This window comes from Hypoxylon trugodes (assembly GCF_022578975.1).
Source record: "Hypoxylon trugodes strain CBS 135444 unplaced genomic scaffold F4822scaffold_4, whole genome shotgun sequence".
Taxonomy (NCBI): Eukaryota; Fungi; Ascomycota; class Sordariomycetes; order Xylariales; family Hypoxylaceae; genus Hypoxylon; species Hypoxylon trugodes.
This window is the reverse complement of record NW_026250019.1, coordinates 2,993,674-3,021,478: the sequence shown is the minus strand read 5'-3', so window position 1 is coordinate 3,021,478 and position 27,805 is coordinate 2,993,674. Positions and strand designations below refer to the sequence as shown.

The 27,805-nt window shown below is 47.3% G+C and overlaps 7 protein-coding genes across 7 annotated transcripts; 2 read left to right on the top strand and 5 right to left on the bottom strand.

Annotated features, from left to right (window-relative positions):
• Positions 1-21: 21 nt before the first annotated feature.
• Positions 22-2,152, bottom strand: F4822DRAFT_400995 (eukaryotic translation initiation factor 3 subunit D). The gene is made up of 3 exons (XM_051457904.1): positions 1,798-2,152; positions 508-1,729; positions 22-448 (listed from the first exon to the last, which is right to left on the bottom strand). The coding sequence occupies exons 1-3, from the start codon at positions 2,009-2,011 to the stop codon at positions 163-165; spliced, it is 1,722 nt and encodes a 573-aa protein (XP_051315919.1). The 5' UTR covers positions 2,012-2,152; the 3' UTR covers positions 22-162.
• On the bottom strand, positions 2,143-7,105 carry F4822DRAFT_400992 (ankyrin repeat-containing domain protein). Its single transcript, XM_051457903.1, has 3 exons — positions 6,622-7,105; positions 6,327-6,574; positions 2,143-6,261 (listed from the first exon to the last, which is right to left on the bottom strand). The coding sequence occupies exons 1-3, from the start codon at positions 6,944-6,946 to the stop codon at positions 2,386-2,388; spliced, it is 4,449 nt and encodes a 1,482-aa protein (XP_051315918.1). The 5' UTR covers positions 6,947-7,105; the 3' UTR covers positions 2,143-2,385.
• On the bottom strand, positions 7,106-8,835 carry F4822DRAFT_400990 (uncharacterized protein). Its single transcript, XM_051457902.1, has 3 exons — positions 8,417-8,835; positions 7,743-8,162; positions 7,106-7,658 (listed from the first exon to the last, which is right to left on the bottom strand). The coding sequence occupies exons 1-3, from the start codon at positions 8,530-8,532 to the stop codon at positions 7,571-7,573; spliced, it is 624 nt and encodes a 207-aa protein (XP_051315917.1). The 5' UTR covers positions 8,533-8,835; the 3' UTR covers positions 7,106-7,570.
• Positions 8,836-11,064: 2,229 nt separating this feature from the next.
• Positions 11,065-12,855, top strand: F4822DRAFT_225384 (1-acyl-sn-glycerol-3-phosphate acyltransferase). The gene is made up of 2 exons (XM_051454066.1): positions 11,065-11,980; positions 12,058-12,855. The coding sequence occupies exons 1-2, from the start codon at positions 11,488-11,490 to the stop codon at positions 12,471-12,473; spliced, it is 909 nt and encodes a 302-aa protein (XP_051315916.1). The 5' UTR covers positions 11,065-11,487; the 3' UTR covers positions 12,474-12,855.
• Positions 12,856-15,652: 2,797 nt separating this feature from the next.
• On the top strand, positions 15,653-22,352 carry F4822DRAFT_225221 (uncharacterized protein). Its single transcript, XM_051454062.1, has 2 exons — positions 15,653-16,421; positions 16,479-22,352. The coding sequence occupies exons 1-2, from the start codon at positions 15,936-15,938 to the stop codon at positions 21,657-21,659; spliced, it is 5,667 nt and encodes a 1,888-aa protein (XP_051315915.1). The 5' UTR covers positions 15,653-15,935; the 3' UTR covers positions 21,660-22,352.
• Position 22,353: 1 nt separating this feature from the next.
• F4822DRAFT_225222 (uncharacterized protein) lies at positions 22,354-24,891 on the bottom strand. The gene has a single exon (XM_051454063.1). The coding sequence runs from the start codon at positions 24,763-24,765 to the stop codon at positions 22,762-22,764; it is 2,004 nt and encodes a 667-aa protein (XP_051315914.1). The 5' UTR covers positions 24,766-24,891; the 3' UTR covers positions 22,354-22,761.
• A 258-nt stretch (positions 24,892-25,149) lies between these two features.
• F4822DRAFT_428481 (cytochrome P450) lies at positions 25,150-26,716 on the bottom strand (the record flags this gene model as incomplete). The annotated part of the gene is made up of 3 exons (XM_051460924.1): positions 25,150-25,248; positions 25,309-26,388; positions 26,438-26,716. The coding sequence occupies 3 exons, from the start codon at positions 26,714-26,716 to the stop codon at positions 25,150-25,152; spliced, it is 1,458 nt and encodes a 485-aa protein (XP_051315913.1).
• Positions 26,717-27,805: the final 1,089 nt, after the last annotated feature.

Here is a 27,805-nt window from a genome sequence, read left to right as displayed (position 1 = left end):
CGGAAAATAAATCATATAAAATAGGGTAAATAGAATCAATATACTCTATTAACTGTGGACTTTTGTCTAGAGCCTACCAGCTCTTAATCAACCATCAGTGATTGGCTCGTAACACTAATAAACCATGCTCTCTAGACTTTTTGCTCGGGATACTAAGGATATTTACTCTTCCTCAGCAGCCGCCTCTGCGATAATCTCCTCCTCGCCATCCTCATCAAAGCTACCAGCAGGCACCTCGTATAATCGAAGGATAGACTTGTTGGGATCCTTGACGAGGACAAATTTGCCGTCATTACGCTTGAGACACATGTCGGCGATGGTACGAACAATACCCCAACCGTTGGAGAGAGACAAAGTCATCTGGTTAGCAAAATCCTTGGGTTTCCAGCCAATAACTCCCAGGATTACGTGCTTGTCGTTTGACTTCGGGTTGGCACGAGAAACGAAACTGGAAAATGAGTTAGTAAAATACTCTACAATCACAATATAAATGAATAAGGAACATACCCAAGCTTCATAACATCCGCCTTGGAGAGGATGCTTTGTACGGTCCATCGAGCAAGCTTGACACTGTTGTTCTTCATTTCCGTTGCTACAACAGCACCACGTTGAGTGAATAGCTTGGTTCGCCAATCCAACGCACCACCACTGCCCTGTGCCTTGTTGTCGAACTCGTTGAGAGCCTTTACAGTGACGAACTGGTCTTCGCCGCTGATAGCGTTCTTTTGAACAGCGTCGAGCTCGGTTCGGACAATCAGATACATCGGGTCCTCTTCGCTGGTGGAAAGGTCGAATCGGCGGTACTTGTACGCCTTGCTCGCGGGGGGTTCAGTCTCTTCAGAAGCGTTGTAGAATGGGTTGTCATGTGTCATGTGGACCTTCTGGTGCTCATTCTCCAAGACAACCTGGTTCGCAAAGTTGTGGTTGATATAAGTAGCCTCTTCCGCCAGTGCGCCAGGCTGGTTAATACCGTCCTTGTTGCCGTCTGAAGATTCAAAAGGTGCATCGGCAGCATTTTCGTTCACTGTTACCATGTCAAGAGCAGCATTATCGCGCTTGTCAAGGAAAATCTTGTTGCCTTGCCTAACAATGACAATATCCCAAGGGTAAACTGAGCGGGTGGAGCACATGAGCATAGATAGGATGCTGTCGGTGGCAAAGATAGTTGCTTCTTCCTTGTCGGCTAGTTCCTGGATAACAGGATCCGAAGAGGTCGTGACGTTGTAAGCGGCACGATCGAGGGGTACCAGTCTCCTCTCAGCCGTCTTAACAGGTTGCTTGTCGTAAGATCGGTCGTAATAGTATAGGAAACCATAGCTATCCATATCTTCTCCCTCATCAGCGTCGAGGTTTAGCTTAGCAAGTCTGTTGAAATCAATCTCTTCCAACAACTGCCAGTCCGCCTTGATGTTGATGGATGCATCGCGATTTCGGGCCGGCTTGTCGTAGTCCTTCCATCCAAAGCGGCGACCACGAGGCGCATTAGAACGTCCACCACGGCTGTCGTATCCGTAGCCTTGCTGGCCACCACGTCCAGGGCGTTGCGGCTGAGCGCGACCACCTCGTGTATCTTGGCGGGCACCCCGTTGTCCGCGACCACGCGTGAAGACGGCTCCCCGACCATATCGTGTTTTGGTGGTTTCTCGGCTAACAACGGAGAAGGTGTTTTCGTCTTCGGCGAGAGGGGCAGTGAAAAGCTGTGCGCTGCCTGCACCGTAGATCTGCTGGTCTATATTGATATAATTATTAGCATTTAAGACCAATAGCTAGCATAATTGAAGATGGAGTTTTCCATACCTCTAAAGTTGCGGTTGTATTGTTGTCTACCGCCGCGACCATCCCTAGAGTCCTTGCTATCTGCTGTCCAATCTGCCATACGACCCAGCTTGTCGCCCTTGGAGAAGGGGGCATAAGGTACGCCATTCAAGGTGGTGTCGGTTACGGTGGGAGGGCCCCATCCATCGCCCTCGGGCAAGGCCGCGATGAGGTCGGCCAAAGAAGTAGATGCCATATTGGATTATACCAGAAATACGATATTTTTAGAGGAGATTCGCGCCGAAGTATTACTGGGTTGGTGTAAACTACCTCGATATCGTTTTTCTATGAGGTGAAAGTTGTCGAAATTTTAGCACAAGGCGAATATTTTCCCGATAAAATCAGATCTGGTTTGGTGGGGTGTGGGGCATTAAGTACTTAGGTACATATTTTGATAAAAGCGGGACGATCCTGTCGTCTGTGCCTTCCGACCAATAAGGTTTCAATAGAGAGAGTTCGATGTGGATACTCTTAGAAACAGTAGACCGTCGATTTAAACTTAGAAAATACAACATCTTTTCCTCTCCTCGATTTTACAACACCAACTAACTGCCTAACGATGACTTTCTTTCACGCTATTTTAGAGTTGATCTTCATATGCTGTTTTAGCAGTTCTAAGACCTCGTTGTATCCTTCATAATAAATATCCTTATCACTATCCGTCTCATCATCCGTAACCACGTCCGGAGGATAATTGAAACCTCTTGCTTTACCAGTATTCGAATCATCATTTCGACCAGCGCGTCCTTCTCTTAGGCGTCGAGAAACGATATCTAGCGGCGTCTCGCCTATGTTGGTCCCCACATAGACATTTGCATTCTTCTCAAGCAGGTATTTAACCATGTATTTATCTCCTTTATTGCAGGCAGCGTGTAGAGGCGTCCACCCCTCATTGTCCTGTGCATCTATATTTGCCTTGTTCTCGACCAAGATTGTAAGCAGGTCCAAATAGTCTATCGTGCCTATGGGATGGCGTAGAGTATGCAACGGTGTTTGGTTCCGGTTGTTGCGCGCCTCTATATCTGCCCCTTTTCCAAGTAAGAACCGAATAAATTCCTTATCAGGCATCTGGCAGGCCCTATGTAGAGTTGTGTTCCCTTTGAAGTCGCACGCCTGTAAATCGACGCCAGCATTGAGTAGGAATGCCGCCTTCTTAATGCTCAACTTATCCGGAAAGACGTGGTGTAATGCGGACCGGCCGAAATTGTCTTGTGCGTATAGATTGGCGCCATGGTCGAGTAATAATTCCAGCGTTGCCCTGCCACCTTCCAAGTCATAATTGTAGCTTCTAGCGGCTGCCATGAAAGGAGTCACGCCCTTCTTATTAGGGGTGTGAATAGATGCACCAGCTTGGATGAGTACTGTGACAACGGCTGTTTCGGAGTATCGGCACGCACCGTGTAAGGCAGTGTTACCATACTTGTTCGTCGCCGATATATCGGCGCCATTTCTAAGTAGTAATGCGACAGTAGCTGCTCTTGAACCTTCGCAAGCCTTATGCAAAGGCGTATAGCCATTCTGGTCCCGAGCATTGACGTCAGCACCACTGTATAGGAGGAACAGAATGTTCCAGTTCGCATTCCTGACCAGATGCAGTGGTGTCTCTCCCCTTAGATTCCGCGAGTCTGGACTCATACCACTGTCCACCAAAGTTTTAATAAAGCTACATTCGTAAGCCGATTGGAAGAGATTAGATAATGTGTTCACTTCGTTATTAATGCGAGTAGCTTCTAACGATTCAAGTCGATACCGTCGCTCTAGCGCTTGCAATTGTGGAGTATTGTCCTCGATCCACGCCATATGATGGAGAAGGGTTTCACACTTCGTAGTGTATATCGCTCCCGCAGAAAGGAGATATCGCATGCTGTCCGAGGAGCGGTAGAAAGTTTTACGTATTAAATAGTCAAGAGGGGTGAGATCGTCTTGATTTTTAGCATTGACATCGATGCCCCGGTCAATGAGAATTTTAACGATAGCATGATGTTCTTGATCTATAGCAACAAGGAGCGGTGTCTTTTGTTGTGCATTTTGGGTATCGACCTTGACAGTATATTCGAGGATGTATTCGAGGCAATCGATGTATCCCATAAATACAGCGAAGAATAATGGTTGAAGACGGGTTTCCGGTGGAGATTCGTCGTCCGATGTATCATTACTATCATCATCTGGGCTCCCTAGAACCTTTGGGATTCGAAAACCAGTTTCGTCATTCTGGACGGTATGTCTTTGGAGAAGGCGTAAATGACCGAATGCAGCAGCCAACGATGCAATAGTAATCGAGCCGAAAAATTCATCCTTCCCTTCAGAATACTTGATGCATTCATATCCGTATTCTAAAGCCTTGCCCCACATTCGCCGTCCCCTCTGTAGCCGTACAATCATCACTAACCACGGCTTGGTGATCGGCGGCTTATCGTCGAAGAAAGAAAAATAAGCAGCGTCAAATTTCGAATTGATATCACGAATCGCCCCCCCTTCGAACTCTTGGGCATTTCGAAAGTGTTCCAGCCAGTGATCCATCACGTAATAGAGGAAATGGAATTGGCGATTTTTGTAATGGTGGGTAGATATCCCACGGGAAGTAAAGGTATAGAAAGATTCACGATCTATTGATGCAAATATTTCCTTGCTAAAAGGATTACTTTGAAATATATCTAATGATAGATATGCTATACAGCTTTCTGCCATTGAGCGGTACGCCTGTGTCATCGTGGTAGAATGCTTCCATTCGCCGGGCTGGTCGGACCTGTATTCAATGGTGTTGGCCGTGTCCTGGAGTAGGAATTCCTTTGCTGTTTGGTGTATGAAGAAGACCTTGTCGTCATATTCAGTGACGAAAAATCCACAAGTCTGGACTAACCATCTACGAAAATTCCCATCAGAAGGATGATCTATCTCATCTTCTGAATAGGCGTCCATGTGATCTCGCACATATATGGCGATGTTCACCTCACTCAAGGTAAGGGGGCGTTCTGCCGCGAGAATTAGGTCTAGGAGGACTTTTACTCGATCTCTGTCGTTAGGCTTTACACGCTCTAGGAGCTTCCTGTATGCTTCGAAGATGCTCGTTGGTGGGTTTTGAATCAGTTTCTCCCATCTCTCCCGGGTATCCTCGTAGTTCTGGTCTAAGGCGGCAAACACCAGGCTGACCCACAGGTAAGTCCTCTGCTCCAGTCCATGATCCTGGAACGCCTTTCGGATTAGATTTTCTTTCTCTGGCGATAACCTATTCTGACGGGAGAGTTTGGTGAGCCGATGCTCTACAACCAGGTTGATTTCTCTCTGTATCTGGCTCTTCTCCTCTTTATTTTCTCCGGAGAGATGGATACAAGTAGGTACAAATTCATTGAAGTTATCCAAAATCCATGGATAACCTCTTGTAGTGACGAGAAACTTGATACGAGCTTTCTGAGCGGGGGAAGGTAGGTAGAGTGAACGTAATAACCCCATCAGTATACGGCAATCTCTTGGGTCACATTCATCTAAAGCGTCCAGTACGCAAATAATCTGACCGGCGTCTTGTTGGTTAATCGCTTCTTCAAAGATACCCCACAATGCTGTAGAATCGGAAAGAATCTTTAGTCCACCATCGTTGATTCGATTTTCGCAGCGGCTAGCCAAGAAGTTTTTCGAAGAAAACAGTCGATGAAGCAAAGCACATATTGCGTTTGGAAGACTTCGTTCTTCCGGGGAGTCTTTGAAGAAGAAGTAACACACAGTAGCGGTTGGGTCATTAGACATAGGAATATTTTCAATTAGGTGACGGGAAAGCACAGATTTCCCGCAACCCGGATCCGCCGAGACAAGGAGCAATCCATTGGCCTTTCCTTGCCATTGCTTGAACATTTCATGTGTCCGAAACCACTCGCATGTCCCTGGGATATGATCCGGGTTGAATTTCATCCGTTCCTCGTAGTTTAAATTTGTTTTGAATTTGCCCGTGAGGCGGCTCTGGTGATGTGCCTGCTCGGTTTGCTGATTTTCCAGAGTTGTCTTCAATAGAATACTTTGGTGTTCAGAAATTTGCCGAATATCGCTGATGATCTCGCCAAGTTGGTCATTCGAATGTGATAACTTATGGAGATGCCGGACGAACTCTCCACTGGCGTATTGTGTCAGATCGTCCCTGAAATCAACCTCTAGAAGTTTAATCCTTTGCAGTCGGCCCTCCCAGTCATCAAAACCAATTATCGTCTTCATGTCTCGTACAACTGGGTGGTTGTGGTAGCAATATACGACACTCAGAATCTCATATTTCAATAGGGTCATATAGAGATTGGTGATTTTTTCCTCGAGCTTATCTCGTAGTCTCGTTGAGTGAGTGTTAATTTTTGCATTATCTTCAAGTAGTGCGTTGGACAGGTCCGCATACCAGTCCATTCGAGACATGATATAACTAAGACCATCCATAACCATATTACGGGCAGCGAGGGGACTAGTCAGGATCTATAAGCGCATGAGGACGATAATCCATACGTCGTGGAAAGTGAGTGGAAAGTGAGTATACGCACTGGAAGAGCAGCACAAATTCCAGACCATGCCATGGCAGCCGGTGGGTAAGATTGTAACGCATTGCTGATAAAACCATTAAAATTTGTGACAAATGCTACGACCTCGATAACACCATCTCTAAGCTCCTTGCGCTTTTCCCATTTCTCAATCGACTTGAAAACTACATTTCTCATGCGTTCGAAACGTATCTGTTCAGTGCAATCAACAAATAAGTTGACAGTTGCAAATGTTACTGAGGCAATGCCGTCTACGTAGGTCAGTACTAGTTGAATTGTGTAAGGCAAGCTTGTGTACCTTCTAAGAATTGATTGCTCAAGATCTTCTCATACGTTTCTACTAGCTCGTGATCTTCTTCTTTAATGGAATTATATGCCTTATTCCAAATATTAAGTGAGATATCTAAGCCCGTGGGAGAGGACTCAGGTCGGTGTTGGATATTTTCGTTAAGATTTGATTCTGGCGACACAATTGCCTGGCTTGGATTCCGGGCGTCATGTTGGGGTTGGCGATCTCCAATATGAGGGGTTGCAGTGCTGGCAGCCTGTTCTGGTTTTGATCTTCGGCTCCGTCTGAGGGAGTTAAATAGGCTCCTAGGTGATTTGAATTTCGGGTTACGCATCGTGCTACTGATCTGTCGTTTTTTGCGGCCAAAAGTTCAATTCTAAAAGAACTCTGTTGTTACCCCTAATGCTGTACTAAGTGTGATTAAAACTTGAAGTGATAGTCGGCGGCCTCTATGGGGTATCTGCTCATTAGAGGGGGAATATCAATGAAAAATCCCATTGGATGATTTGTTGCTGACACACTGCCACGCCAGCTACTGTATTGGCCATTCAGCGATGCACATACCTTGGAGAATCAGCCTCGATCCTGCAACTACCTAGGTTGGTAGATATCTGCACATACAAAACGACCATACACGTGAATACCTAAGCATATTATGGGTGATGCGTAGAAATGTGCAATAGCCGATATTTGTCCCCTGACAGTTGAAAATACTGTAATTGATGGAATAGACCTCTAATTCTCCGTATCTGCAATGCATATCGCACATATCGCATACAAGTATCGAGATGTACAACCTCTCGACGATCCTATCCCCATTATCGCAACCGCAATGATCGCCATTATTACAATCGCTATCATCAACGTCGCATTAACCTATAAAACATATACAAGGTAACTCATGGATATTAAAAATAGGTGTGTTGAGGCAGTGTTGGAGTAGCCAGCCCCAATTCATCTAATAGGCTATGCCCACCTCTGGCTTCGCTGAGAACACGGCATTGAGAGCGTCCCGCACCTCGAACTCCTCCATCACAGCTCCGAATCTAGAGAAGAGATCAGCATGCATACACACACACACATAAAAAGGGGAAAGGCAACGGGAACAAATAAATGACAGTGGGTCGTACCCGTAACACCGGACTTTACCCTTGAGATCGTCGATCAACCTCTCGAAATCCTCCCTCTTAAGGTCCGTCAGCCTCGGGTGCGCAAGCACCATACCCCAGGCCATAACAGGGGTAATCTCCCCATCGAGGTCCAATTTCTTGCTCAAGTCAAGAAGGGTAGTAAGGTCGCCCTTGGACAATTCCCACGTGCGTGGTTCCGATTGGGGGGCCTGTGGCTGCTGCTGCTGCTCCTTACCAAGGGGATTGGTGGTGGAGGATGCGGGCTGGGTAGGTGCATACCCGAACGGGATCTCGTCGTTTAGCTCTGGGAACGGCTCCGGGGGACACGACGCCATGAGCGCGTGGCCGCAGGCGTCGCCCGCCGTGTCGCACGCGCGCTCCAGCAGCCACGGCATATGGTCCATGCAGGGCCTCTCGAGCCTATATATAATTCGTGCCCCGTCAGCCAACAATACACCCTTCTATCTAACTCTGTCTCTCGCGCGTGAAATTTACATTTTTATCTTTCTTTCTTTTTTTTCCGTGAGAGGGCAAAACAATAACACATCGCTTTTTTGTAGGTATGTGGGTGGGTAGAAATGTAACTTAGGATGATGTGTTATATGCCATGCCCTTCACTTCATTGTGGGGGAGGTGATATGTAGGCCTTCGAGGGGTCATCGGGGTTCTCGTACGTTAAGACGAAATCTATCCCAGCTTGTTCGTAATCCACACGATTCTGCGCAGGCGGTTGTTGCTGCTGCTGGCGAGCTCCGGGCTGGCCTGCAATGCCTTGTGATGATAAAGACATCGACGGGGGGCTTGATATCGACGTCAATGGCGGGGTATACGCCGTATTAGAGCTTCCGGGCGCATAGCTACCCGAGATGCTACCGCTAGACGTATACCCGGGACTTAAGCCGTTGCCGACTTCGTCTAAGCCGGCAGCTACGCCGAGCGAGATGCCGTTCTGTTGTAAGAGGGTCTTGAGCTGCCTGTTTTCATCGGCGAGCTTGTCCTTGTCTTGCGAGACGTTGCTATAAATCTCCTTCAATCGCAGCACCTCGTCCTCGAGCGCCTTTATGTATAGTTCTTTACGTTCTCGGTGTGTCCTACCGAACAATTGAATCAGCACGGGACGTAGTGAGACAGCACTAATGAAACCCTGTTATACCTTTGCGCCTGGCGGTTCAATTCTTGGCGGCGCGTTAATGCCGGCTTGCTATCGGGTTTCGGTCCGCGTCGCTTGGGCGGGTTGCCATCGCGGGTGGTCCTCTTGTCGTTCAACGACTTGAGGAAATTGAGGTTTAGCGACGAGAGCGGACCCTTATCGCCCTGCGCGGCCTGCGAATTCGGCGGTGGCGACGACGAGGACGACATCGAGACGTACTCGTACAGCGAACTTAGGGACGGCTTATGGTCGGTGGGAGAGTAGTGCGTCGGGGGCGACGGATAGCCGGCTGCTGCGGGTCTTAGGTCAGTCATTCTGCCCCCGATTCATTGGAACGAACTCGACGATGGAGTGCGCGATCCAAAGCCCGGAGATGATGGGAAGTATCTAAATATGGCCCATTTGGGGCACAAATTGATGGGACGCACTTCATATATGCTGCTTCGCGGAGCGGGGTGAGAAGGTTACATACTAGATGAATCGCCTACCACACTTTTCGATTCAGCCTTGAATGGTTCGTGGGGACGGTTCCCTATTGGGATGTGGAATGATCGTTTCTAGCAGTCGAACGGCTTTGGTAGGGACGCCAATATGCAGAAGTGTTATATAAGATATAAATTGCGCCGCGTGGTAAACCTATTCTTAAATGATGAATAACGGAGTGATATTAGTCCTAGAGTCTCTGGTTGAGCTGGCGCGTTCAGTAGCGATTGTCGATCATTCTGGAGTGGGCGGATAAGCCCCACGGCCAGATTCGATGGGACTGTGGGTTAGATGTTTGCGAATAAGTCCCTCATTAACAGTCCTAGAGCTTCGGTATAGCTTACGCAACACCTAACTACACAAAGAATTGTTATGACAGTACTTAGCCCACGATGCTACACAGCCTACCTGCCTCGCTAGCGTCGGTCAAGTGCCGTCCAAGTCGTGGGTTTCTAAAGACTTATTAAGAAGCTTGATCTTTTAGCCTTGGGCCTATTCTTCTTGGATATGTATGCATGTAGCCTATGGTAGGCTAGGCATCCTCTTCTCCGTCTGTCATCGTGAGATTAACAACTTAAGCATTAATTACTTGGAATCCAGAAGTCCGATTGTCCCGTTTATGCGTCAGCGAGCTTGTAAGATAGTCAGCACTATCATGCTAGCGATGGCCTATTGTATCCGTTAGGAAAGTACAGTAGAGCTTAGAAACCTGCTAAGCCCCGGGTCATCTCGCTCAGCTTATTTAGCTGTTGCTTGAGCCATTCATTCGTTCATTCATCCATCTATCTCATCTCGCTTTGGTAATGGCATACGTGGATTAGGAAATAATTGTCTATTCGGATATATCACTTTTGATTGGGATTTGGAGCCAAGCTCTTCCCCAACAAAGAAGCGTACATAGTAATACATATGCTGATACAGTAGGTAAGTAACTGGTTCCAAGCTCGGGTGATCACGGATCACGCCCACTTAGGAAACTAGAGGGCGTATAGGAGCTCTAGCGCTGCTCATCAAAGCAACTCTATCACGTTGTTTGTGACGGCATGTGTAGTTTTAGATGCCATATTAGTATAAGATCTCGAAATCCATTAAATTGGGTTTTTATCATGCGAAGACTGCTCATCAATTCAAAAGGGGAATTTCAATCGTGTAAGTAGAGCGAAATATATGTGGTGGGGTGCGCCATAATTAGTTGGAATTCGATGAAGTAGCTTTACCGGATAACCGGGAAGCATGATTCAGATTCTGTAAGCTGATCGAGGTGAAGAGGTGAATCCGAGCTCGTAGGGAAATATTTAAAAGGTCTCCTGACCGCCAATCTAATATCGAAGGTGAAAGTCGAACATAAAGCGGAGGTTGCATATAGCAAGCACATCGATCTTGTTGATCAAACAGAGGGATTATTGGTCGTCGAATGACTATTCTGTATTGTGCCCCTCTTAGTATTTCCCACTTAGTATATGCGGGAAACATTACCCGTAAATGGGTAGGTAGCAGATCTACTACATCATGAATATACGCAGAGTAAATTGTGTAGAGTAGAGCAAATATTATAGGGTAGAGTATGTAAAATATGTAGGTGGGAAGATGCAAGAGGAAGTGGCTTTTAACTAACCTTAGACGGGCCTTTGGAATGTCATGCATTAGGTATCATTTTAAGTTACGTTGTGCATCCCCAAACTACCTGAACTACCTAAACTCAGCAACTATTGACGTAACTTAATAAATGCTACCTCCGGTACGGCCCGTCTAGTACATATTTTTTTATGATATGACAGACATTGTTTAGGTAATACGTCACGATATCTTCGATTGTAGACTTTATTCGTTTCCTTAACCTTAATTGTTTAAGTGGATACGAAATAGACAAAAATACTGTTTTGAGTGATCGCCGGATTGATCTCCTGGCGCGGGGCTAGGATTTCAAACTTGAAACAGCGGAAGCAAATCGTATGAGTTACCGAGTTATAGGTGGCTGGAACTCTTCTCTTTAACTCCTGAAGCTTAAACGGTGTACCGAATATAGTTTTCTTCTGGGTTATTATCCAAGCTTTTCCTTCTTTTCTACCGCTGTATCTTTGCCGTGCTGGTATAGGTATTCACGGAAAACCCATGGCTCTATTAGCGAGGATTCTCGCCAACATCAGGGGCATCATACTAGTAACACCCTGGGTTCTTTACCTGGCGGTGTGCGATGTACTGTTATCTTTCCTCTTACCGGTGAAGATATTCGCGCCCAACTTTGTCTATCGCGCATCTTCTCGGATCGCATATTCCGTATGGAAATGGATTCAGGTTATCTTTGAGAATTTCAATGGCGCTCGGATCACTTTTTCAGGGGACCGTCTACCGATGAAAGAGTCGGCTGTTGTCATCTCGAATCATGTTACGTGGGCCGATTTCTATATGATCCAGGCCTTGGCCGTGCGCGCGGGTATGCTGGGGCAATGCCGATGGTTTGCGAAGATCCAGCTCCGTTGGGTCCCTTTTCTCGGTTGGGGTTTGTGGGCGATGGGTATGCCGATGGTTAGCAGGAACTGGATGCGTGACCAGCGTGAGCTTCAACGTGTTTTTGGTGGCATTGTGGGAAGAAGATGGCCAATATGTAAGTTGCTGGCTTGATATGTCTTATCGCGTTAGTAGACGACGTAGATTGTGTGACTAACGACCCACTACGTATAGGGCTGATAAGTTTCAGCGAGGCTACACGATTCACACCAAAGAAATATGAAGAGTCTAAGATCTGGTGTAAAGAGAATGACCGTCCACAGCCCTTGCATTTGCTATACCCCCGTACCAAAGGATTTATAACTACTGTGCGGCAGTTGAGAAAAGCACCCCATGTGAAGGCGGTGTATGACTTCACCATTGCGTATCAGAAAAAAGCTAGCTTCCATATTGCTCCGGATATGTGGGAGACTTTGAAGCTCTCAGATCTTGGTGGTTCCCAAGGATATAGATTCCACATCCATGCACGCCGCTTTCCTCTGGAAGAACTTCCCCATACCGATGAAGAATTAGCGAAGTGGTTGGAGCAGCGCTGGGTTGAAAAGGGAGAATGGCTTGATACTTTGAAGACCGAGTGGGATAAAAGTTAATCACTAATTGGGTGGTTGAATATAAACATGTGAATATTGATAGCTATTGTTAAGTTTGAGCTGTAAGTTGAGGGTGACGTTTTAATATGAAAATATCAATGAGCCGCATTGCAGGAGGCAAGGACACTGCGACTTGCCTTGGCGTTACTCACCGAGTACCCATTGCATAGGGCTCTTTTTTCGATAAGATCGGGTCACGTTTTGCCTAATTACTTGCGTAATGAGCTCGTTGGATGCTATTGCATGTCGTCTTGCTGCAAGGAGTTATCGCGCGTCCCTAGGACTTGCTCGTTTCAAGTAACAAGCTGAAGCTACACCAATGACAATGAGAGAATCCTGCCAACGGATCTTGAGTCTAGACCGCTCCCTCCGTCATGTGCCATAGGATTCACAAGAGATGTTTTTCTTGGAGCCAGGAACAGATCATGAGGCGATCATGCTTTATCTGTCTACGCGGAATTACGAACCCGTCAAATTGGTCGAAAAAAAAAAAGGATCTTTGGTGTACACGGTAATCTATGATTGTACAGAAGGTCTCGGTGAGTAAATGGTGGTGATAGGTTTGACATTATTCGCTTAGGGCGAGGTTGCGTAGTATCACCGGCGTGACATGATCACACCCTCGGACCGGATATGCATTCAATCGCCATCTTGAAGAACTTTACTAATCGAACCGGTCCTGACTCGTCGCAAAAAGGGCGATATATCCGGGTGTTGCCAAGTGGGCAGGATATAAATTATTTCTTGTTGATCGCGGGATGAGCTAGTAAACTTGACCGTGGAGACTAGTTGGTTGATACCGTGCGTAAGGTGAGAGTGTGGGTACAAGAGCATCATCGACTAGGATTGGCCAGGTAAATTCCCTTGGTATATAAGCGTCCCTACTGCAGGCTGGCTTCAGCCGTTGCATTGGCAAGGAGACTTGGAGAACTAACTGCGTGATGGTGGGCAGTGGGATCATCCAATGAGTTGTGACGATGTTGTGGAATGGGAAGATGGTCTCAGCGGCGTTCAAGATCGCTCGACATTGCCGGTCGTTCCACTTCCTTTTTGTACTTCCTGAGCTTGGATTTTCAAGGAAGAAACGAGCTGGGTTCCCATGTAATCTCCTTTTGTGCGAATTTATAGGATTTTGTGAAATGTTTGTAGTATCAAGATTCCTAGTGATATTCGCCGTAGTAGCATCTAATAGGGTAATAATAGGGGGGTAGGGGGGGGAGGAACTTCTCCAACAGGTGGGGAATAAAACCTGGTAAGCCTTTCGTATCAATCTGAGATCAGAGAGGAGATGGTTTCTTTTCATCTTGCTGATCCGCCTTTCATTCGAGATGGCAAAACCCGTAGTATGGGGAAGGCTTTTGTAAGTTCATCGACCGATGTCTCGTTATGACTTTTTAGTAACATACGTACGTATATAAACGCACGTATATAGATTAGACACGCAACATGTCTCCAAGAACAAGGGAGAGAGGGATGGATGGGTGGATGGATGGAGAGGAGAGAGAGGCATATTAGCACTAGTGTATTCGCCCCGGATTGAGAGAAGTCTGGTGTGCTTGAAAAAAAGGTGTGTTTGCTAAGTCGGCTCTATATCCCAAGATAAGATGACTGCATAAACAACGGTAATAAAGACGAAGCAATCGTCCTCTTGGGACGCAGCATTGACGTATGCTCCTTTGTAGGCATTGATTTTGTATGGTTCAAAAGTAAACATTGGCCCTAAAACTCATGGGTTGGGTTGGTCAGTGCTGCAGAGGATCACTAGACCCCATGTTCAACGCCTTTCATTTGCTGACAGAAGTCACTGGCGACTACCTAGGTAGTTAGACGTGTCGCCGGAGTGGGCTAGTTGACTCCGATGCATGGAAGACCTGGATAATAGAAGAACCTAAGAGCAACCCGTCTGTCCACATCTCTTGGAGATTGGTAAGAAATCGCTTCCCTCTGTGTATAAGTTGGTTAGATTCGGATATAATGCGCCGCCGCTGTGACTTCGATGTAAGAAGAGTGCATAGCATAATACGTAAGGTGTTGATGTATGTATGTGTCTAGGGTTGAGTATTCCGGTAAGGACGGTATCTTGGTAGTGTGGGTTGTGTTCAATTATGGGTCAGTGTTCATAAATGCGCAAGTTATTCATTCATGTATGTATACCCATACACTTACACTTACACCTAAGTGACACAGACACAGCCTAGAATATTGAGAGAAGATCAAGAGAAGAATAAATGGAAACGAAAAAGAAAGGGGTTAGAATTTCCATGGAATGTGTTTGTAAAGCGGATCGCGAGTTTGAGTTCCGCATGATGATTCCGAAAGACGCTAATCCATCGTATTAGTACTCTGTATTATACAAGCGGACAAGTTTAATGTCCCCCCATTGTCCCCTCTATTTTTTGTTAGGCAAGTCCTGTAATACCAGCAGGACAGGTGGACTGGTACTTCATGTAGGGACTAGCATGCAACTAAGGGAAGGTACCTAGGTATTTTGGTAGCAACATTGAACGTTAGTAGGCAGGCAGGGTAGCAAAAAAAAAAGATGTACCGTTTCGTAGGTAGCGACGTATCCGCGTACCTACCACCCTGGACCCGTTCCCCCGCTCTGGGTCTTCTCGCTTTTTCCTCCAAAAAAATAAAACAGTGTCAAATGCACAGTTTAAATTTTTAGCTACCTAAGCTTATAGGTACCTAGGTACTTAAGTAGAGTTTCCTTTTACTGACTCTTTCCTTTACGCGCCGCCCGAAACGGGAAGAAACGAACTAATGAGCGTACCCGCGCTTCGTTTTCTACGCTCGCAGTATAATGGTATATCCACTCCGGCTCAAAAATCCCAAAAAGTACCTACCTACTTCAGGTCTTTGCTACCTCTCACTTCAACCACCTATCCTGCCTGACCAACCTTTTGCTTACCTTAGGTCCATTTTTTGTTCTTCACATAGGAGGAGAGTGTTATAAGTGGTAAACCTCAGGATTTAGCCAATTTGGTTTTTTTTTTACCTTCATCTTTTCTTGTCAAGGCCTCGTGCTCTTTCAGTCTTTTTTTCTTCTTCCTTGTGGCCCCCTCCTTAAGCCACCGTCGATACCGCCCTTTGTCAACAATACGACCGGATCGCGATAGTGCTCGAGCGTACTGGCCGCTCCAGTGTGAGCTGAGAGGCTTGTCCTCAATCCTCAAACAAAACCGAATCTCTCGTTGGACTGAGTGACTTGACTTTCTACGCACGTCACTCACCGTCATGTCTCGGGTTCTCGCGGACTTCTGACTCTGGCTTCCCGCCAGAATACTTGGCTTTGCATGAGGTCTATTTTGACCGAGAACCATTTTCCGTTTCACGCCAATTTCACTCGACCTGGACGCGTTTGCGCCCTCGCTCCACTATCGATAGTTAATATTCGATCCGACAAGCTTCCTACCCGATGCCACCATTGCAATTGAGCACCGCTCTTGTCTCTTCTCAACAATGGATGAGGATACTACTAGATTAGCCCCGCCGGCTGTCAGCTCGCTCCGTGCTCAGGCTATCGGCCGTTCGATGGAAAGATCTCTGAGCGCCGACATTAGGGAAGAGCGCGAGGAACTTCGAGAGGCTGCCGAGCAGACTTTGAACGTTATCGTAGATCTTAATCTCGATGGAACCATCCGATGGGTTAGCCCATCTTGGGCCGAGGTTATTGGGACGCAACCTCAGTCTGTCGAGGGTACACCGATTGCCGATTTGATTATTAGCGACGACAAAACAGCATTTTCCGATGCTGTCGATTCGATGAAGAAGGATGACTCGCGTAGCCAGTATATTCGTTTTACTGTTTACCTAGGGCCTTTGTCAAAATTATACCCCGCCACTGTCAGCAGGATGCCTGAGGGTGGCGAGATTGAACCTGCCACGGTTGAACTTGAAGCACAAGGGATTATGGTGTACGACCGCACTACCGGAGGCGAAAGTCATGTAAGAAATCATCCTATTGTAAAGGAGAATTACCTAGAAACTGACTTGTCTACCTAGACTATGTGGATGATAAGACCATGGATCGCGCCCCGAGAGGTTAAAATCGACCTTGCTCCATTGCTAGTAGATGCTCTTGGATCGGGTGCTGAAGTTCTTGCTAGTTATCTAACTCAACTAGCTGAATCTGGGAATGAGGATCCAGCCGACCATCCTCCACCGCCACCGGTCCTATGTCGTATTTGCGAACGTCAGATACCTCCTTGGTGGTTTGAGAAGCACACGGACTTATGCCTTCAAGAGCATAGGGCTGAAATGGATGTTCAGATGGCCCAGGAGAACTTAACTGAACATCGTCACGCTATTGTCAAAGTGCTTGATGCATTGGAAGCCCGAAAAAGCCGCGCTCTGTCTGGGGAGCTAGGCATGCTTCCTGTTGCTGAATATAAGGGCTTACCAATTGGACCATCTTCCAGCAACTCCTCGCCAGGACCGGCGTCTCCTGCACCCACATCGAGAGATCGATCGACAGGCTTTGGACATTCCCGTTCTCGATCTTTCGCCGTGAGACGGCCCCAGGCTCGCATTGTTGAGCTACTTTTAGACCTTTGCGATACTGCTATCGAGATTAGTCCTCCTGCGATCAAAGAATCCTCGTCACAGGCTATTGGCGAGTTTCGCACCCAATCGCCACAATCGGAATCTCGAATATCTCAGGTACTCCAATGGTCATCTCCTAGTACGAACACCCTCGAGCAAGAACAAGGCCTGGCCTTGCTGTGCTCAGAAACAGAAAAAGTTGCTAAGGAGAAAGTTGAGGCCGTGTTTCGACATAGGAGGATAATCGAATATGCAGAACGCATTCGAATCGAGTTCAGCGTCATAGTAGAAAACTGTATTGAAGATGCACTACGTAAGGCGGCTCGTATTGCAGCCGGTCGCCTGAGTGATTCTACCGAGGACGAAGAAGGTGAAGATGAAGAGGAGGAGGAGGAGGTCGAAGAAACCCCGGTAGTACAAGAAGAACCTATTTTTGCTGGGTCATTCGAAACGCCTTCGTCTTTAGCGCTCGCTCTGCAGAATGTGAACTTGAGCGATACGGAAGACAAAAGACGTCCGTCTTCCATTATTGAGTCTACCAGATCGAGTAGCCCTAGGGAATGTCCAACACCAAAGTCTCATCGCGAAATATTGAGTGTTACTAGCCAACCACGAGATTCTCGTAGAGGATCGACTCTGATCGAAAATGACGGCGGAGATAGCGACAGTAGCGCTAGATCCACATCAGTGGCGCGCCAACTACATCGAACTGAGTCACCTATTTTGTCCGAGTTAGGTGGTTTGCGACGTGCAACTAGTGCGAAACAGCATCATAGGCGAAGCCTCATCTTGGCGGGTACGTCGTCGCCTCATCGTCAAGAATCGCCCTCTAGGAGTACACAGCCCTCATCGCCACTACGAGTTCACAAACCTCGTAATCTGCAATATTCACAGGAAGGCGTTGTCTCCCCGGAAGCCTCACCCATGCTTCCCAATAGCGAATTTAACTCCCCGGCTATAATACCACATCATCGTCGACAATCATCAGCAGCCTTGTCGGAATTCCCGGGTCCCAGTCGGGCGCCCACATCCCCACGTTTGAATCCTACAAGCCATCCCCCTATGGCACGTGCTGTACCTCCGTCTATTAAGGACTTTGAAATTATTAAGCCAATTAGCAAGGGCGCCTTCGGAAGTGTATACTTGTCAAAGAAGAAATCTACAGGCGAGTACTTCGCCATCAAGGTCTTAAAGAAAGCGGACATGGTGGCCAAGAATCAAGTCACTAACGTCAAAGCCGAGAGAGCGATTATGATGTGGCAAGGGGAAAGCGAATTTGTTGCAAAATTGTATTGGACGTTTTCTAGCAAGGACTACTTATATCTTGTTATGGAATATTTGAATGGCGGCGACTGTGCTTCCCTCATCAAAGTTCTTGGAGGCCTGCCGGAGGATTGGGTGAAAAAATATCTTGGTGAAGTTGTCCTGGGGGTAGAGCATCTTCACGATAGAGGCATTATCCACCGCGATCTAAAACCTGACAACCTACTCATCGACCAAAAAGGTCATCTCAAATTGACGGATTTTGGTCTTTCAAGAATGGGATTAATCGGTCGCCAGAAGAGAGCCTTGAACAGTGGATCCGCCGAGCCTACCCCAGACCTGCTGAAGACGGGGCCTTTTGTTCGATCGACATCCGTCGCATCTTCTCGATCAACTTCGCTCGATTTTCATGGCACTCATAATTCCCCGGGTACAACACCTCAAATTACTCCTGACAATGGAGTTGGGCAACCATCGTACTTCGCCCTTTCGCAGCTTCCTCCCGAGTCACGCCGTATCTCCGGCCAACGTAGTGACAGCGGCGGCAGTGAAACATTGACGCACATGTTGGGGAATTTCTCTTTGGGGGATCCCCAACAAAGCCAGTCCAGTGTACGGTCTCCGCACGACGATGGAAGCGATGCTGGGAATGCGTCTCCTGACCTTCCGTCACTTCATCAGACTAGCAGTCAAAATAGCGATATACACAGAAATACACCGCCTCAGTCAAGTATGATGCCTCCTCCAATGGCCTTATTTGATCCCGATGATACCAACCGTAGGTTTGTGGGGACTCCTGACTACCTTGCCCCCGAAACTATCAAAGGTGCTAGACAAGATGAGACCAGTGACTGGTGGTCAGTTGGTTGCATCATGTTTGAGTTCCTTTATGGCTATCCTCCGTTCCATGCACCCGAGGCAGATCAAGTTTTCGAAAATATCTTAGCTCGAAAGATTATGTGGCCTGAAGAGCCGGACGATATTTCGCCTGAGGCAAAGGATTTGATCAATAAACTACTATGTATCGATCCACAACAAAGATTAGGGTCTAACCGTGGGGATATATATGCTTCTGGGGGAGAAGAAATTAGAAAGCATGCTTGGTTTGATGGCATTAATTGGGAGACTCTACTTCAAGACGATGCCCAATTCGTTCCTCAACCTGAGAATCCTGAGGATACAGAGTACTTTGATGCGCGCGGAGCCACCCTACAATCCTTTACCGAAGAGATGGAAGATCAAGCGTCGCCTCCATCCGTTGCGACACCGGATTATCCTGATCGCCCACACGATGCTCTTTCGCGAGTTCGTTCGCAGGTTCAGGTTAATCAGATCAAACGGGGTTTAATGCCATTACATATACCTCCACATATCCGGGATCTCAAAAGTCGACGACTTAGTGAGCCGGTGGCTTCGGATGATTTTGGTTCATTTGCTTTTAAGAATCTAACAGTCCTTGACAAAGCCAATAAGGATGTAATCCAACAATTGAAAGCGCAAGCAATGGCAGCACAGAGCAGATCTGGGTCGAGTCCAGGCGGGAATAATCCCCCTTCACCAGCTCCAGTGCTTGAAGGGAGCCCAGTCTTGTCCATGCCTGCGCAGCGTAATCTGTCCAAAGCGTCATCACAACGCCCTGCATCGCCATCTACTGCTAGCCATACCAATTCATCTCCTAGTCGTGCTTCGCAGCCATCTTCGCCGCTTCTTGTGTCTTTCCATGCCGGCCAGGGAGGTGAAGGCCGTAGAAAAGCATCAAGCAATTCCTCCAGTCTCTCGCAACAATCTGGAACTGGCTCCTTGCAGCCCGGAAGCTTTTTCGATGTGCCTCGTACCACACCTAGCCTTCAGAAGTCAGCGAGTGCTGCTGCTGCATCGCCCGTGAAAAGTAAGGCCGCACCACCTCCACTGCCGCTCTCCCCGCAGAAGACAGTAGGGACGCCAAGACAAGCGAGCGGTTCCTCGACGCGATCTCGATCTCTTACTGTCGGCTCTCAAGAAGGTAGTCCTGTTGCAGCTGATCTTCTTGCGCATCATCGCAATCGTCGAAGTCAAGTCTTTGACATGTCTCCTTCATCGTCAGACAACGAGGGTGATAGAGCAAATGCTCTCCTTAAAGTCCAGCGACGCCGTCAATCATCTCGCAGGATGTCGGCGATAATGCTTGATAGTCCGACGTTCCGCTCTTTAGATGTCCTAATATGCGAGGACCACCCGGTCTCACGAATGGTTATGGAAAAATTGCTCGAAAAGCTTCGATGCCGCACTATATCAGCATCGACGGGTTCCGACGCCGTTCGATACGCCGTAAGTGAAATCAAATTTGATATCATCTTTACTGAGTTTAAACTGCCTGAAATAAGCGGCTCGGATGTTGCTCGAATGGTTCGCGAGGTCAAGAATGTTAATGCTCACACGCCGATCGTTGCAATAACCGCCTATTTAAAAGAGCTACAAGCCCCTCATTACTTCGATTCTCTCATTGAGAAGCCTATCAGCTCTTCCAAATTAGTCGAGGTTCTCGCCAAACTTTGTTCATGGAAGCCACCTTCACCTGGGCAGGTCCAATCGATACCAATTCCCAATCCCATTTCTACTGTAAAGTTGAATATCGCCCGGTTGGAAGACAGTCCAACGTCGGGATCGTCAGGATTTGCTCACGCGGGAAGTAGTAGTTTCCGTGGCTCAAGTAGAGAAGATTCCATTAGTTCCAGCCTGTTCGGGGATTCCGAGTCGGCAACCACTGACGAAATACCTGTCGTGGTCAGCCGGAAAGGTACGGGGGACTGGGCAGAAGATTCAGGCTTGGGGATTAGCAATGACGAGACAGCCCAAAAAATGCCCATTCCGCTCATTTCTCAGCAGTCAGCCCCTGCTCAAATGGAGCAACCTAGAATGCCGGTGCCCCGACAATCACTGGAGAAGCTCCGTGCCAAGCGCGAGCATCTCGAGAAACGGCGTGTTGAAGGCAATGACTCCGCCGACGATGAAGATGATGAGCTCGGTACACATCGGGACCGTGGTTTCCGTGGCAAGCAGCCACAGCCAAGTTCCAAACTCGGTATCGAGATGATGAGGGCTAATAGCCACGATAGTGTCGCCTTCTCATCTGATACTACACCGGAACCTGTGACTCAAGTTGTGACACCAGCTAGAGAAGCCGATGTTTCACCGCTTTCGGGAGTTAGATCTCCATCAAAAGCCTCGTTACGCACGCCACCAGAAGCTTCTCCAACTTTTGATTCAGAGGGTTCCAAAGAGGGACCCGATAAAACGCCACGACCCACGGTTGGTACACAGGAAGATACGATTGAAGAGCCTACGCCACGACCAGTTATGAAAAGCTCCGAGACTGTACTCCGAATGGATCGAGCTTGACACGTTTACGATGATTTAACGTATCATATCACGATCGTTTATAAGTGTTGTTTACAGCATGGCGTTTACTGGATTGGCGTGCCGTGTTATGCATTTTATTTCTTTTGTTAAGGCGACGGATAGCAACGGAGTTGGGGAACTCTCCAGGAATTGGGACTTTCTAGGGTGGCTAAAAGATGCCCCAAACAGAAACAAATAGGGTGGATTAGTTGTCGCATTTACACCATTTTTGGAGGGATTCCCGCATTTGCTGTATTGTCATGTCACTACCACCAAATCGCCACCAAACTGCGCGTTCAATGTCCTAAGGCAAAGACGACAGCCCCTTTGGTGTTTACTCTAAATCTCACGATTTTTTTCCAGCCCCCACCGTTCCTTCATTTCTTATCCCTTGCCGGCCGGTAGGATAACGACTCTATTTTCATGTACCAGTATGTTGCGAGGGAAGGGCGCCATGGATAATAAACAAGCAGAAGAGAATTATGATTCCCGGGATTTTCTTTTTTTTTCTTCCAAATGGCTAGTTTTTCTGCGATTTACGGGTTCTTAGGAGGGAGTTTTTAGTCAAATCACCGAATGGTAGGCAGGCAGGTAAAGTTGTACCTCGTTGCACAACGATAAAATTACAGATGGACGAATATAAAAAAAATTTGTAGACTGGACTTTTGAATGCTTTAAGATGCATCTGTGCTATTTGTGAAATTGTCTAAGTGAGCAAGGGCAGTGCGGTTAGATCCTGGATTCTATTAAATTCTTAGGAGTTGAGACACCTGACCTCAAAATAGGTGCAAGGTAAGGTTATTAGGGGTGTTCACGAATCGAATATTGCTCATGAGATCATAAACTATTCCAGCTAGAATGAATTCGTCTAGTCCATAACATTTTCTATAAATATCGTTTCCTTCATGTATCCCATAAAACCCCCTATGTACACAAAATGAATAGAATGTAATGTAATGCAATGATGCCCTTTAATAAACCCAGTCCCGGTAATGCATATTTATTTACAGTTCGCGTTTTTGCCGAGCCTTGCCGTGTTGCTTGCTCACTTTGCTCTTATGTTCAGATCGTGCCTTGTATACATCCTGAAGACGTGACATGTCTATTCCGTCAATTCAGGAGGCCAAGGAAACAAGACCGATTGTCGTGGACATCCCTCGTAAAAGCAGAGTCCGTTGAGCCATCGTTTGGTATACATCTTCGGGGGTGCATGGGGTGGACGACCTTCGGATTCCGGCCACTCAACGTCAACTTCGAGTGACACGTGCTTATGGATTTCTAGCGTGTTTGGAGTAGCCGGCCGGGCTGAGGTAAAAGCGAAACTTTCCTCGGTCTCGTCCTCCCAATCTTCATCACTGCTCCCGACGAAGATGGCCCGCGGTGCAGTTCCTTCTCGCCCGGATTCGGGGTGTATGAGGTGCCCCAATCGAAGGGCCTTTCCATCCATCAAGGCTTCCTGGACCTCATCGGCCATCCATTCGCGCCATTCCCAGGGGCGGGGAGACCGTTTTCTAGAAACGGCGAACGGGCCTGTTTCCATCCACATTATAAGACAGGCCGCTAGTTCCGTGTAGCAACCACCGTACTTTCTGTATTGGAGCCCGTCCGCGAACTCTGCGAGAGGATTCATGGTGCGAAACTTCTTACTTCTCATAGGTTCGCAACGTATTACTTTACCAAGCCTCCACAGGTGACCTCTTGTCCACGTCCCGTCCTCGGTTATCCGTGGGTCGATAAAACGGCAGCTCTTAATAAAGGTCAGTGCTGTATCCGTCGGAGACCGAAAGTTGTCAAGAGACTGCTTAGAAAGATATTCAGTGATATTATTGTCGAGTGTTCCTTGGCTAGGTCGGGATGGGTTATTCGCTATGATCTCGCCATTCAAGAGATATAATGCAAGGATCGACAAACTAAGGCTACTGCCATGGTGCTTGAGTAATTTCGTGTTGAGGCGGGTACTATACCCGCAACAGTTGGCCATTATGGCAAGGCGATCGGATTCCACCTGAATGCCACGAGAAATTATATCTGAAAGGATCCTTGGGGACATAGAACGCGATACAGAATTCGTACCTAACAGTGGCGATTCGTCTTTGAGAAGGACATTATATTTTGGGGCTGTTCTGAGAATCCTGTCACACACACTCGTATCCTCTAACCTTTTTCGGTACGAGAGGCAGAAAGTCGTAACCATTTCTCTGAAATCTGCAGAATTAATACATATCTCTCCTTCGAGATCGCCTAGTACATGTCGCCCGTACGCGTCTGTGGTGGCTTGCTTCAAATCTTCTAGATTCCGGCGATGTGGAATGAGCAACATCATGCGGACAGAAGCCCGATAGTCTTCCTGAAAGGTCCAGGCCCTTGTCCACCATAGGTCAGACGTGATATGATCTAGAAGATTTAATAGTACCGGCTCGTCTTCGGGGTCAATCTCGTCAAGTACCAGTTTCGCAAATAGATCGAGCTCTTGGACTGTCTTAATGGTGCGCGTAAGGAGAGCAATAGGCCATTTGCTTTGACCATACACCAAATGCATGCTTTGTATTGCCGCTTCCTTATCCGTCTCATTCTCTTGGTCAATACACTCGCGATCGATCCAGATGTTTTTGCAGCGCACGTGCTCGGCATAATTAAGTACTCTCTTCCAGACTGTGTCCCTCACGTTGCTAGGTAGCGCCGATCCGCCGGTCTTACGTGGCTCAATAAGGTAGGAGCCCATCTTTTCCCCTCCAATTTCCCCCTCCTCTTTTGAGGCTTCCCAAGTATAGGAAACAGCGACATAGTCCCTAGAACCTTTAACGTCTAGTAGGGGAGCAATGTGCCTTCTCCTCAGCAATTCCGAAGAACCTATAGCTATAGTACCATCATCTAGACGCCTTCGCTTTCCGCTGGGTTCCTCATTGTCGCCAGCCAAGTATAGGCATTCGAGCTCCTTGGGCCAATTTTCGCTGGCGTCAATACGTCGTTTGTCGTCGACTCGCCTTTTATCGTCGTCACGTCTTTTAATGTCAAGTACAGAAGAGATGATGGAAGATGAATTCCGATCCCGGATCTCTCCCAGGGATAATGAGGTGTCTTTCACGACCCCGGGGACCTTGGACATACTCAGTGACTAGGTTAGCCACTTGATTCCAAGACGGACGATATTTTTTATTGGAAGAATTAACTTATGGCATTGCGGTCAAGAAAATTGAAGAAATGATTGAGGGATTCCGGCCGTTTGAAACAAAATTCAATTGTCCTGGATTACTTAGTGGGGTATATTATGCCCTAGTACTAGTTAGGCTAGCCTATATGCACGTAAGTGTAAAAATAGGTTTCGAGCCGGTCAATTTATGAAACAACTCTAACTTCATAGGAAATAAAATCACAGTTACAAGCTGAATTCCTCTCATTCTAGCTTCAAACATAAAATTATGAGTATTTTATACAAACCACCAGATCTTACAATCTACCCAAATACACATGAGTTATGACTACGGCCTCATCAGTGCTTTGATTCCGACACAACGTATAGCGACTTCATATGGACAAGACCAGGCGAAAAGTCTGCTTCCAAAGACGCCTCGGGATCGACAAGACTCAGCTATACCAACCATTAGCAAACCCCTTTCCTGATGGGCATTTTCATTCAACTTGGACTCACCTTGAATTTCATGATGATTGCTGGGATGACCTTCTTCATTTGCAACACAGCAATGTGACGACCTATACAATCGCGACGCCCACGACTGAAACCCATATGAGTAGCATCCATCCGTCTGAGTCGCTCCGGGTCTGAAATAAGCCACCGTTCAGGGCGATAGGTGTGTACGTCCCCGCCAAAAATCTCGGCGTTATGATGAATTGCTAAAGGCGAGCATCCCACGCTGGTACCTTTGGGGAAGTACATGCCTGCAATAGTAGCGCCTCCTGCGGGAACTGACCTCTCCAATGGCCAGTTCATCACAGGGAAGAGGCGCATCCCCTCTTTGATTGTGGCGTTTAAGTACGGCAACTTGCTTGTTTGCGCAAATTGGGGAATTTCCGGTAGCTCAGCCTGCAGGAGTTCCTCTTCAAGCTTCTTTAGTGACTCCGGGTTTACGACCAGGTAGTAGAGTATCGCTGTTACTGTCGTTGCTATTGTGTCGCCCGCGGCCGTTATCATAGACATTAACATACCTATTACTCCAGTTGTGTCCAATTGTGGATGATCTTTACTGGCTTGGAGAAACTTGGCAAGAAGATCCGGATGCTCATATTCGGTTTTCGATTGAGCCACCCTTGCCTTGAGTTTTGCTAATGCCCGCCCTGCCATATTAGACGGCGCCCGTCCCTGAGACATGGCGACAGGATTACGGTGAATCAACCGTTCCAATTGTGGAAGTGAAGACCATCGCCCCCAATAAGCGACTCGTTCACGAACTAGCTGGATTGTGCCGTCTGTGTCACCCTCAGCCTGAAGGCATCCGAGTGGCTCTCCAAACGAGAACCGACTGGCCGCATCCATTGTATACCACAGTATTATGGACGAGAGGTCAAAGACGGTTGACTTCTTGCTTACTATACTGAACAAATCTTCGACCGTCGCGTCGATCCACTTCTCGTAATCCAACGAGGCCGTGGGCGTAAAGGCACTGCTAACTGATCGTCGCATTACGTTGTGGCGTGCTTCATCCCTAGTGCCCAACAGACTTGTCACCTCCTTTCCATTTTGTATGCCGGCAAGTACCTTATACGAATCTGCCTATAAAATAGTAAGAATTTGACGGGAGAAGACTTGTAAGTGGCCCTACAGTGATGAATGCTCGACTTCCGTAGAGAGTGCTGATGGTCTCCGGATCACTGACGCTGATGCTCCTAACACCGTATCGGACTATAGGCCCATACTGTGAATGTAGCTCCAATAGCTTCTCTCTTAATCTCCCGTTACACTGCTGATAAGCCCGCCAGAGATCCGTACACCCCGCAAGTGTCGGGCCGGGGGCTTTACTCAGTCTTCTCCAATTCAGGAGAAGGCGAGTACAAACTAACAATATAGAAGCAACTAGTAGGAGGCCAAGTGAAGCAGCCATGCTTGGCAATATCTCAAATTCACTACAAAAAAATCAAATGAGTGAATGAGTGAATATTATTCAAGGAGTAATATGCGAAGATATATAAGAACTAATGACTTGCGATAAGTCTTCTCAATAGCCTATAACATGCCCATTTCGAGTTATGAGCAGGGTTGGCGGTTAGTATATACGGATTACAAGACCCCACATATGAAAATCAAGTGTAGACGCATGCCACCTTCATGACCATATGCAATTGGTTGCAGAATACACAATCTCTACCTAGGTAGGAAGCACCTATTAACTTATGTATGTGAAGTTATACAAAGCTCGCGCTTTGAACAAGATGCAACTCCTACATGCGCCTGTTTTATAACAAATGTTGTACGACGTAGAATATCGATGAGCAGGTACCTGGGGAAAAAATCGGGTATGTCTGTGGAACACGAAACCTACTTGTCATACCCAAGCAAATTCAATCACCCAATGAGCCTCGAGCTGCGACATGTCATGGCGTGGTATTATTCGAATTAGTCTGCACGTTTTCCGGCGGCACTCGCCAACAAACCATCGCACCCCTCCCTCTTATCGCGTCAGCATATGTTGAAATGGCTAGGAAGATAGAAAAATCACCCAAATCTCAGTAGAGGGCTCGAGGTATTTCCGGAAGCTCCGGGGCTACTTTTAGGGTATTGGATTGAGAGGCAGCTCAGCTATGAAACGGCGAAGGCGTATCCGCACCAAAATACGTTATGACTCTCGTCGTTGATAGCTTCATACTCGACGATGGAAGTTATCACGCATCGCATAAAATCCTAGGCCAATAGCGGAGCCCGGCACAGTTTGAGGGGCTAACGCCAGCCAGCCACCGTCTTCATTCGACCTCGACTCAGTCCCTATCCGACCACTTTACCCCGAGAGTCATCTTCCACTCATAACAAGAGAAATTGCCGAGGTGGAATTTCAAAAAGCAAGCAAGCCTAATCAAAATGAAATTTTATGCAGCAGAATCGCACGAATAGACAGACACAACGCTCGGACTGTGATGCAATGGTGCGTTTACCAAGGCAGACGGAGTTCGGAGATCTGCCACATACTCGTGCATAG